The sequence below is a fragment of the Epargyreus clarus genome, unplaced genomic scaffold, assembly GCF_041222505.1.
Source record: "Epargyreus clarus isolate Ecla_fem2 unplaced genomic scaffold, WU_Ecla_fem_2.2 ptg000006l, whole genome shotgun sequence".
NCBI classification, from domain to species: Eukaryota; Metazoa; Arthropoda; class Insecta; order Lepidoptera; family Hesperiidae; genus Epargyreus; species Epargyreus clarus.
In genome coordinates, this window is record NW_027332214.1 from 878,116 (window position 1) to 890,654 (window position 12,539).

Sequence of the window (12,539 nt, forward strand, 5' to 3'; positions counted from 1 at the left end):
GGAAGCCTTTAAATGACTTAAACGGCTGAAAATTCTGTCAGCCGTTTAATGGCTGTCGTGGTATAATTTACGCGGAATAATGCCGACATGCGCAGTTAAGACACGAAATCGCAAAAAAAGTGCGAAGAAATATCGTTTCATTCGTAAATGATCTAAAAACTACATTTTTAATATTTTTCAAACACGAAAACAATTGACAGTGACAATTGTCAAAAGGTTACATTTTCTTGTTTGAAGCGAGTAATCTTTACTAATCTATGGTATTAATTAAATAATTTACATCATATATCAAAGTTCACATTCCAATTCCTTTTGCTATAAGACAAGTAAAATACATAAATACCGGTAATATTGTACCTATCAGAATAGGCGAAAGCTTTAGCTTGTTAATATCGTAAATATCCTAATATATTAGGATATTTACGCCCTTAAAACCAGATAATATTAACTTTATACGAAAAAAATGGTATTGTAGAGTCCCTGATGGTACTGATGTGCGAAGAACTTTACCATATTAAACTTAATTGCAAAGACCAAAAAATCTGCCGACACGCAAACCTGAGGTTGTGAGGAAGGTGTTGAAGCGTCTAAAATATGCCTAATTATATTTTTTACACCAAAAGAGTCTTTTCATACAGTTATCTGCTATTATAAGACAGACTTTGGTGCCACAGCCACGCTAACAATTTTTGTTTTATATATGTCGGAGCAAATACGGCAGTTCTCCTATTATAAAATGAAATGATTAAACACCTGAGGTAAAACTACCTGCATCTTCAATAGGAAAACAAGTGCACGTGCGCCGGTCCTATAAAAAGGGCCGTACTGGCGACATCGGGACATTACTGCTCGAGCTGTGGAACAGTGCGGACCTCCTTAGGACGTCGTTATGCTGCCCGAAGAATAAACGAAGCTCAACAATTCTGGTGTGGTTTGCTTTCGAAGGTTTCATCGAGTCATTCATTAACATCATAACAATAATTATGACGTCAGCGGTGCTGACGTCACGCCTTTTACTCTGTTACTCCGTTATATATGATATAGAAATAGCAGACGAGCTTGCAGGCTACTTGATGGTAAGTGGCTACTGTCGCCCATGGGCATTTGCAATCAACTCAGATTGGATACCTATGCTATGATTCGCCGCTAACCCTAAGGATTAAGCTGATATGCCTCGCAATATAAGTACCTATATAAGTGGACCTTTAACCCTTACTACACCCCTTAAACTAAATCATAGCAGCACTAAACACTGCTGTTATTGGGCAGAAAAAGGTGTGACGGTGTTACAACCGAAAGTTGTTCAACTCCGGTTCTACATCAAATTAATTGATAAAGATGAACAAATCCGCCGACTCACTGGCAAACCTGGGGTCGTTCGAGGCGGGGTACCAGCTGGCGCCGCGCATGTCGCCGTAGTGCGGCAAGTCGGCGGGCGCGCAGCCGTAGCCCTGCACGGGCGCGCCGCCGTACAACGGCACGGCGTAGGGATTGGCCGCCATGCCGCACGACGCCGCCGGGCCCAGCGGCGAGTTTATGCTGCTGCCCGATGAGTTGGACCTGCGGGAGAAAGAACAGTTAGTTGTAATATTCCTTATATGTACACTAAAGGCGATCAAATAAATTCAGCGTTTGATTTTTCGCAGTTATATGTACATATTAGATAGTTGCAATACTTGTTATTTTTTAATAAGTAAGCTAATCAAATAAATTCAGCGTTTGATTTTTCGAAGTAATATGTATTAGAAATTTGTTAATACGGTAGGTACTTAAAAATAAATAACGTAACGTAAGAGAATTTTCTCGCGTGAAAGTATAATAATAGTCTTGGACGTTATTTAAACTCTTATCACTCAGAAAGTACACTAAATATGCTTAGCTGTAGGAAAGAACAGAACGTAAGTGGGTTAGAGGGTAAGCACAACAATATGGTTTTAAAATAAATCTCTAGTTAAATCTAAATACTTAGCTAGAATTTAAGTTAATTTGATGTACCTACTATAGTTTGAAAACGGTACAAGTATTTGGCATTTAGTTATCAATACCCTGTACCTAATTGTTAAAAATCCACCGTTTGATTTTTCAGCTCTATCAACACGGTAGGTACTCATTCAAATAAGTCCGCAGCTTAAATCATTAATCTGTAGACACTTCCTGAATGGGTGTGACCCAAATCTGCCACACGCATCGTCTCGTGGCGCCAACTCGTCACGTGAACAATGGCGGGCTTATCTAACTAATCCCTATTTACACAATTTAATCTGCCGCTGCCCTAACGGCCCATCTCCATTCAAGCCAGCGAAACGGTTCAGATACGATTTGCAACCTTACGTGTTGCCGAATAGATAACGCTGGTGAAAAAGAGTGGATGGTAGTCATAGAATATACCTTCAAACAGACGTGATACCTAAGTGAGGTAAGTATAATATAAGTAAGTATAGAAGCGTCAGTGTGAAGATTGTTTATTACTACGCTAGATGTACGAAGAACAATAAAGTAGTTATATGTCTTATGGTTGTTAGATACCATCATTATTTCTTACTTTGTCCAAGCTAATTTTAGAAATGACTTGACCATGTATTAAGTGTCGTAGATGTGCCCATATTTATTGATTTTAAATTTTATTTGCAAAAAAATAACATACAAAACCGCAACCGGATACAAATAACCGGTAAGTAGGTACAAAAAACCAAAAAACATTTCTGGCAGATATGTGTTCTGTGGCAAAACACCCCTAGCAACCATTACGATGTTTGACTTGACAAATTGAGTTTTGACAGGGCGGGAAAATTTAGCGCCAACTGTTTTAGGTTAGTACGTTTTAATTGGGGATAATTTCATTTGATCCGAGGCTGTTTTCTTTTCATTCGCGACTGTTTTGTTTGTTTAATTGCCGAGCAAGTAATTTCATTAAAGATGAGCTCCGTTAAAGTACCTAGTTCACAAAAGCTGTTACTCCAACGTAAAATGATTTACCTATAAACCTAGTTATACAAATTTTCTTTTGTAATGACAACATAATTCATCTTGTTGAGAAAAAGAGCAATTTTATTTATTAAGGGGAAAAATGTATTTTTTTAATTCTCGTAAATGCGTTCCATTTTAATGAACTTAGGAATTAGGTTGATTTAAATTACACTTAAAATAAGACCTTTTAAAGCATTTTACGAGATAAGTAAGTAAGTAAGTAAGTTCTTCTCTTTTTTTACTCTGAGTATACCTAATCTTGTTGTAACTAAATGGTGAAATATATGTACAAACTATGTCATTATTGATTAGAAGGAAAAGCTTGTAAAAGTGTAATCGAAGTCATAAACCGCGACGTAATAGGTTTTTTTTTAAGTAAGTACAGGAATTTTAAAATACCAATACGAATTAACGCAAAGTCATAACGCTGACTTACATATATGAGCATGAGAAGTCCATCTTAATCCTCAGGTGTGGCAACGTATCTGTGATCAGCCCTTGTTCTATCTGAATCTGGGGAGTTAGTACCATTTCTTAACACAATATTATTTTAATCAAAGACAAAGCAAGATATGGGAAGATGAACTACGGCAGGCCCAAAATGGAGAAGGGTTGCTAGAGACAGATTACAATGGAAATTGTTAGAGGAGGCCTTTGCCAAGAGGTACACTGAGCTCAGAGATATTTTATAACTAAAGAGACAACCATAATACAAAAGAAGGAAGAAAGCAGCTCTGGATAAGAGGCATATTATTATTATTATTATATTTTAATCATACTTTTACTTTTTTTGCAGGAAATTTAAACTTTTTAAGCAAAATATGACAATTTCAGTTGGTGTTATACCTACAATGGATAAGCGAAAAATTAATAAGGGTTTAAGTTTGTTCAACTGTGTATGACGGAATATTCTACTGTTTTATAGAGGAAATAAAACTTTCCTGAACTTTGATGGTTAGGTAGGTAGGTAAAAGGTGGTGGTTACAGATTTCATAGATCAAGTGGAATGCATGCAATGCATTTTGCTATCTTAAAAGAAAATAAATACAAAAAAATGTTTAAGGCACAGTTACGTAGGTAACTGTATAAACGAGATTATATCGGTATTATATTATTTTGATGAAAAGAGACCACATAAACCTACTTAGGTCATTGGACATCCTGGCTACAGGTTTTCAAAAGTTATGAACCGTTCTCATTGAGTTCATTCATCATCATTGAACTATAAAGCTGTTCACATTTGCACAAATACGCAAATTCAAAAATGTAGAGCACTATAACATGGCCATTTGCAAATGACTGTGCAAACTTTTGACCGAATTTGCGATAAGTAAACCGAGTTGTGTCGGTTTTTGGCGCACATGAAAACGAACATTAGGTACATGTACAAGCGAATATATCACGAATATAAGCATTAATTTTTACACATGGATAATAATAGTGTAAGTTCCGCTCACTCATGGGAATTATATGCACATCATCACGTCATAAACGCAGAGATGAAAACACTGAGGGCATTATTTTTGTTTTTCTTTTCTTTAAATCTTTTTCAAAAAATTTAAAAATACCGGAATAATTAACGGTATATACATATATACCACGTATCTATATTTTTCTGAAATAGCCATATTAAAATCTAATGAAAGCATACGGGATTGGCTACACAGACCTGGATAAAAAAATAAAGGCTATAACTACCTATAACTAACTTATAACTACCTTATTGATAATAACATCATAAAGTAACCTTCAATTTTGTTGACTTTAATCATCTTTTTTTTTTTTTTTTTTATAATATGTGAGTAGCAGACGAGCATGCAGTCCACCTGATGGTAAGTGGCTACTGCCGCCCATGGACATCTGTAATCAACCCCAGATAGGATTAGATATTCCTACCTGAGGTCGGCCACAGATGCGCCGCTACCCCTGAGGACTAAGCTGGAACGCCTCGGAAAAGTCTATCTCCCTTACCACACCCTTCAAACCGGAACAGAGCAGCGCCTAACACTGCTGTTATTAGGTAGAAATAGGTGTGGCGGTGGTGCCGCCGGAGTCGAACCACAAAGGGTTCTACCACCTTCAAAGTCTGAATCTATAGTTTCATTGATGTTTAGTAAATATTCCTAACTAATGAAAATCAAAAAATAATGCCGGCTCAACACCTCGCGTCGCTGAGTCGGCGGACGTGTCAAGAGCGAGTCTTCAACAATGTTATGTCTATCTATACGAGGTGGGTATAGATCGGTATAAAGGTCAAAGCGATGTTACATTTCAGCTTTCATGAAATTCTGAAAATTACGCTTGTGTAAGCGAATGTAGCTTAATGGGCACGGGCCCTTAGGGCACCTAAAGACAGAATAGTCTCTACCAATAGCAAGAATCACATTCATAAACGTACACTTAAATTTCCTGTATCCTGTATGCACAAACACATACAAAGAAGTAGACACAAACATCCACATCCACAATAGAAATCTAATTCATTATGTACAAGTCTACATAGCTACAGATGGAACCCGGAACTCTGCATCGCCACGCGAGATCGTTGTGTTCAAATTACAGACCTGTATTTGTTTTGTAACCAATAGGTCTGTCGTTCAAATCATAAGCTACTATAAGTTAGAAAATACATAATAGAAATAGAAATCTTTAAAATGATGAAGTACCTCCTTGTTTCAAAACCTAGTACCTAGTTGCCTTATATTCATATGTGTATTAAAAGGAATGATGGTTTCAATGGGTTTGACATTGCATTAAATTGACTGCAGTGTCTATAAATTTACACTACTGTAATATTGTATGTATTTATATAAATTCAAATTACAAGCGAATAGATACAGGACAATATATCAAGAAACCTCAGCATATCCTGAGCCTCTGCAGCATTGGCTAAGGCTAATAGAAACCACACAGAAGGTACGTGAGCATAATTTGAGCTCAATACTGGATTGTAGTACCATTAGGCAACAAGATTAGCCGTAGTGGAAGTAGATACTGTAGATACAAAATAGTATCTAAAAAAACTAAAAAAAAAAGACAAACAGGTACAAATTACCTACGTATAAAGATTGAAATCTTCCCGAATTAGAAAATAACCATCTTACTTTATTCAGATATATAAAACTAACTTTAAAAACAATACGATCCAAATATTAATTTGGTAAACCCAGTTTGACAAAATAAAATAATTACCTACCGACCCGGTACAATATTATTCCAATGTTCGTCATACTATCGGTCGTCGGCTATGTACGACGAAAGTAAAATCACAAATAATAACCCCACATAAGCCTCTACATTCATATCGTATTGGTTATATTGATTTTCTAAATTTAACTAATAATAGGCCTATGCGACCACCAAATGGAACTTGAAAACGGAAGCCGGCTAAATAATATGTCTGGCTGTGTCAGCAAATCTATGAAACGAGAATTCTTTTTACCATCCTCTTGTTCTGTCTGTGTGCAAAGATCAATATTTAATATGAGAAATATGAGAATTAGCAACGTAACGGTCCAAACTCTACATTTCGATGCAGCGGCGATTTTACTATTTAATGTCAAGTTAAATTTATATTAAATCAATGTACCTATGCAATTATATTAATAGAAGGTGAGTATATGCAAATATTTTAAGTGATTTATTCCAATACATTTTTTATGACACGTGGCAATTAATTCTAATATATTTAGTCTGAGCAATTGAAATTTGAATAAAATTAGCAATATTATATTTACATATGTTTAATTAATTTCCAATAATAATGTGCGGTAAATATATTACGTACCTATGTATCTATATATAGCAGGTATATCTACGAATATAACATTTTTAAGACGTACACTAGGTACTTATTCTTACAAGTTATACTTAGTTCGGAGCTTAAAAAGAAATTTATTTGAATATGTTACATTAGGTAACATCTACTTTATTAATCTACATAAGTTCAAAACATTTTTTTTTTTATTTTTAGGTATACCTATTATCATTTGTTTCGATACAATAATCTCTAACTTATTTTTAGATTAAAGTAGAATAAATCCTAACCTATTTACAATTCTACATCCGTCAGATATCCTACATCTATACAGAAAAAACTATCAAAATAAATAAAAATCCCCATCAGCGCGCGAAGAAATGCAAAGATTTCGTGACCAGTTATGTATGTGTTTTTGTCTTCACACAAAATTTGTTTGTCCTCATGTAAATTGAATTTGTTTAAATAGAAGGCAAAATTCATAGGTGTGACTCCGGCACCACTTGTGATAAGCAAACACTCCGCCGTTCGCTTAGTGTTATGTAAAATTCATCAGTAAATAATAATAAATTCTATAGCGACACACATGTAAACGTGTTTTATACATACATGTAGTGGAGTGCTCGTAACTATGTTATTTGTATTTTTAAACCGTCATTTTCCTACTTCGTGAGCATGTGTTAGTTTTTGAAGAGCCAAACATTCTAAGAATATTTAAAACATATGTAATGGTCATAAAAATTATGTCTATATAGAAACTTTCTACGTTCATTCCGTTACGAGAGTGTTTGGGTGTTACAAGACCAAACAGGAAATATATATAAGTAGGTACTACATAGCCCATAAAAGTAACTATGACATTTACAACGCAACAATGCACAACGCAAGCCTAATATTAAGTGGCTGCATACCTAATTCTATCTCTATGTACTATACCAGGTGCATTGCCAGTATGAACTTAGGTACAGCCTCAGACTAAAAAACTACAGCTTAAGTAGTTCAAATTTAAATTGATTATATTTCACTCTACATTACTTTCGATTCAATTATACAGATATGCTTTATGTTGACACTATATAAGTATGTAAGGTTAAATTAAATGTTAACTTAATTGGATAGTAAGTTACAAAATATGTGCCATTCAAAACTTATGTGTTACATCGGCGCGCGAAACTTCGTCCCAAGCTAAAAATACAATTTGATCAGTTTTCTCAAAAAAAGTATAAGTTCAATTAAATATTAAACAAATGCTTAAGTACTCATGTAGATAAAGTCGAAATGTATATATCAGAAGTACCTATAAAAATGTTAATTAATATAACTTCTTACATAGATTCTTGTAAACTCATCTGCTAATGACCATAAAGACCACTGCTTGTAGTTTTGACAAACTGTATTGAACATAATCTACACATTTTTTACGTTTTAAATAAACTAATTTTCTAATTTGTTAAACAAGCTAGATATTTACCCCAGCTCAGTTTTAAAAGCATTTGCTAACATGTTCAAATATATTTAATCTTTTTCTCTATTTTATCTCTAACATATTATTAATTTTATCTAACGTCTTATTAATTTTATTAACACGCGTTTTTACACGATCAGATACATCGTAAGAAGGTTCATAAACTTTAACTGAAAAATGTACAAAATCTTATATGGAGATGCAACTCTACCTCTAATTTATCTATAGACTAGCTGACCCGGCAAACTTTGTACGGCCTCAAAAATCTATTTATCAAGTATATTTCATATAAAATATAGCCTATGTTACTCATGGATAATGTAGCTTATGAATGGTGAAAGAATTTTTAAAAACGGTCCAGTAGTTTTTGAGCCTATTCATTACAATCAAACAAACAAACGAACAAACAAACAAACAAACAAACAAATAAAGTTTTCCTCTTTATAATATAGTATAGATATAGATATCAATATAGTTATTTTGAGCAAAAATATTGATTATTATTCTTCGCAATTTTCAACCTGTATTTGTCCTATTTATCTTCTTCTCTCTTCTTATAATGATCATAGCCCACTACATTTATACTAATCATAGTTTACCGACTTCACACTTCTTCACATAAGGTAACTTTTAATATTCACGATTACTATTTCAACGTAATTCTGTTCTATTCTAAAAATAAATTACGACACTATATAAATACGGTGTCACCGTGGAAAATATGATAGCAATAATATAGATAGATATATTCAGATGCGACCAACACTGTTTGCGTCATTCCAAACAAACACGGCATGTAAATATTATCAGGATTTGTTTGTTTACGTAGATGTGCCAATAACCATTAACTGGCTTCTGTAGTACGCAGAACATAATATATAAAAATAGCACTTATATCTAATTTTATTTTTAGGGTTCCGTATCCAAAAGGCAAAAGCTGAACCGTATTACTAAGCCTCCGCTGTGCAGTCGCAGGACTCTATATCTTGAACGGTTAAAGATAGACACTTAAAGTTCTTACAGTGTATGTATATACAACGGTGGTTGCTATAACAACAAATACTAAAAATAGAAAAGCTTGAATATAAATGGGGGTCACCATACAAGAAACCTCCATTTTTTAGCGTTTTTCGCTTTATCTATTGAACGGTAATGGGTAGGCAGTTCAAATTCTCACGATGCATTTACTTCAATGGCTATTATGATAACAAATACATATAAAAATATATGAACATTTGGTGGTAGGGAACCCTGCGTGTACGAGTTCAACTCGCACTTGGCCAATTATTATGTCTTTTTACGAAATACTATGCATGAGTCTGCTATTAACTTTATTTATCTAAAGATATCTACCTCACTATTTCATTATGTAACTTAACGAAATATAAAAATAATAATTGATTTTGAAGTTTGCAATAGTCGCGAAATAGTAACGGGACAAAAATAATTTAAAAGTATCGCTACAAAGTGCTTCTGCGTTGAAATAGGTCAGCCATTTCCGAGATTACTTTGTACCGGCAGACGTGAATAAATTGTCAAAACAACTTTATGTTTAGATATTGTGAAACTCACAAACAGGCCTAGAAAACGGAGCTGAACTGCCACTTAATTTACTTTATTCTAAACAGAGACATAAATCAACAGATATTTTCTTTGTACCCATAGATGTATTTTGTACCTATACCAGTAGTATAGTAGACTTATTATCTATCAATACTCCCATCTGTCTGTCTGTCACTGACGTAAAACAACAAATACTTAGTAAAATTAACAAAAAGTTAAATATAATGGGAGATTATCATGTCTATTGAATCGCAGTCGTCTAATGTTTTTAGTTGTAGCCATTTTAAATTTTCACATTGCGTGTATTTTTATAACTGTTGTTTATTACTTTATTAGTTGTGTAGCTGTGATAACGAATCCTAAAAAGAACTTTAAATAAGTATATCTTGGTGGTACCCTACGTGAGTAAGTTTGACTCGCACTTGGCCGTTTTTATAAACATTGTTATATTTTCGTTTTTGGCCTAAATTCTCATGGGCTCATGATTATTTATTATAAGCGCGTACGATTTAAAGGGTGCCGTGACTTTTAATCCTGCCTAAAAGGTATATAATATTTAATATATCTTTTTAAATATTAATATTTATTTGCATTTTTATAATACAAACAAGGCAACATGTTTATTTATGTATCTACATTTTATTAGGTTGAAGTGACAAACTAGTCCTTCTTATACCGCTTTATACCTAGCAGCGTTGCTCAACCTAAAATACGATGGATTTAATTTTAAAATTAGGTATTTTCAAATACTACTTCCATGTTTTTTTCACTTCACTTTATGTAATTTTTATTTGTTATCATCATCATACTTGATAGTTTAAGCATTTCTTACTCCATAATAATTTAGAAGAAGTAGTATAAACATACATCTTATTATAAAGGTGAAGTTAGAATATCTACTTTTTACGTTATCTATTCAACATATAAAAATTGTAATATGTTATATTGTGATTAAATAAAATTAAAAGGCGTCTAAAAATTCAATCAAATATTATACTTTTCTATAAATTTGTGTTGATATTTTTCAAAAATCATTTTGACTAAACCTGAAACTATCCTATCTTTTTCATGTAGATATTTTATAAATCAATTATTTTTGTTAATTTTTAAAGAGTTACCGAAATGCTAATACTTGAGTGATACATATTAATAAATTTAAAACATCAATGAAAATTATTCTGTTAAAAAAATTAGTGTGATAGAAAATAAAGTTTGAAGAAATCCTTAAATTTAACAAAATAAAAGAAAATTACTTACCAGTAATTGCAAAGACTACTTATAGGGTAACTGTCCATAATACGAGTGTTTGAATCCACTATCATCACTTAGGCCTATTTGTAAACACCACTATTAGATTTATTCAACTAAGAGACCTATTAAATATTGTGGCAAAATACCAGTAAAAATAATTAATTAGGTACGTTTAAGTTAATTGGCCTTCTTAGCACGGACAAATCCACATGGTGCTTTTGATTAATATCATTGTTCTCGATTTTCAAATCATATTGTTTGTGGTTTAATTATAAAACTGGAAATTATTTAAGTCTAAGTTGCGTGAATAGTTAATTAGTGAATGGTATCAGTCTGAGAATTCATACGTACATATGCACATATTCTTCGAGTGGCATTTCGGTGTCGCGGAGCAATACACCCCGCAGGGGATCACTGTGAGTCCATTTTAATTCAACTATTTCGTCTTTGGGGTTAATCATTTGAACTTCGGTTTAAGTATACTTTATGGTAAAAATTTGCAAAGGGCAAAACGTAACGCGACGTAATATTTATTGTAAGTCCGAGTCCATCCGGAGGTACTCAGCGGGTACCCTAAGCACATCGTTGACCTCACATTCACATCGCATCATCACTTGACCGCCGATCACAACATACCTGCACAAACAAACGTCACCGAACTATATCCTTCGACTACGAGCGCCGCTCGAGCACTCTCGAGACCTTCGGCCCACTCGAAAAATCAGCGGGCGGAGGGTCCCCCCTCCCGATCGATCCACGCACCTGTACGGCGAAGGCGGGTTGTTCGCCAGCTCCAACTTGCGGTATTCCTCGATGGGCGACAGGATGTCGGTGACGGAGAAGGGCGTGGAGTGCTGAAGCTGCAGCTGGGAGAGGTTCTGCTGCAGCAGGGCCGACTTGGGCGACAGGCTCATCGCCAGCTCGGCAGCGCTCAGCTCCGGCAGCGCCTCCGCCGGACACGGCGAGTAGCCGCCGCCCTCCGCGGACATCCGACCGGTCGACACTCGACGCCACTCGACGGCTCAGCCTCTAGTGGCTCTCGGGGCGAGAGTGGCGCCCGGAGCCCCCGGCGCCCGGCGCGGGCTCGCCGAGCGCCCCGCCCCCGGCGCGCGCCGCACACCTATGGCGGCGGCGCTCCGCTGCCATTGGTGGATGCCGAACCGTGGGGGTGTCGGTCGGGGGCCCCCGACGGCCCCCGGCGGCCGCAGTCCGTTGGCTCGGCTCGGCGGCTCGCTCCGCCGCCGCAGTGTGTCGCGCGCGTGGAGGGGGGCAGTCGCGCAGTGTAGTGAACGTTTTTGTAGCTAATTACTGACTTGCGTTTGCAAAATTTATACCTTGTGGACACTGATTGAACTTTTGTTTCGTTTGACGTTTCATCGTTGCGAGTTCGATATCGGACACGAGTCTGCAACAAGTTGTTATGTTAGTTAATCCTTTGCAGTAAATATTAATGTGTTGTAAAAATATACCTATACAAACCTATGAAATGTAATTTGTTGTGTTAAAATAAATTAGTTAAGAATACATTTAAGAACA

The 12,539-nt window shown here is 35.3% G+C and overlaps 1 protein-coding gene across 2 annotated transcripts in view; it reads right to left on the reverse strand.

Annotated features, from left to right (window-relative positions):
* The window catches only part of LOC140742610 (homeobox protein Nkx-2.4), a 44,326-nt gene extending 32,246 nt beyond the window's left edge, over positions 1–12,080 (reverse strand). The window contains exons 1-2 of one of the 2 annotated variants that reach the window (XM_073073540.1): positions 11,766–12,080; positions 1,361–1,560 (exon numbers count right to left, since the gene is read on the reverse strand). In XM_073073540.1, the coding sequence (XP_072929641.1) occupies positions 1,361–1,560; positions 11,766–11,992 (427 nt within the window). In that variant the 5' untranslated portion in view covers positions 11,993–12,080. Of the gene's footprint in view, positions 1–1,360; positions 1,561–11,354; positions 11,694–11,765 lie in introns of those variants that run through there. The other variant, XM_073073541.1, reaches the window with a different exon arrangement.
* Between the last annotated feature and the right edge of the window lie 459 nt (positions 12,081–12,539).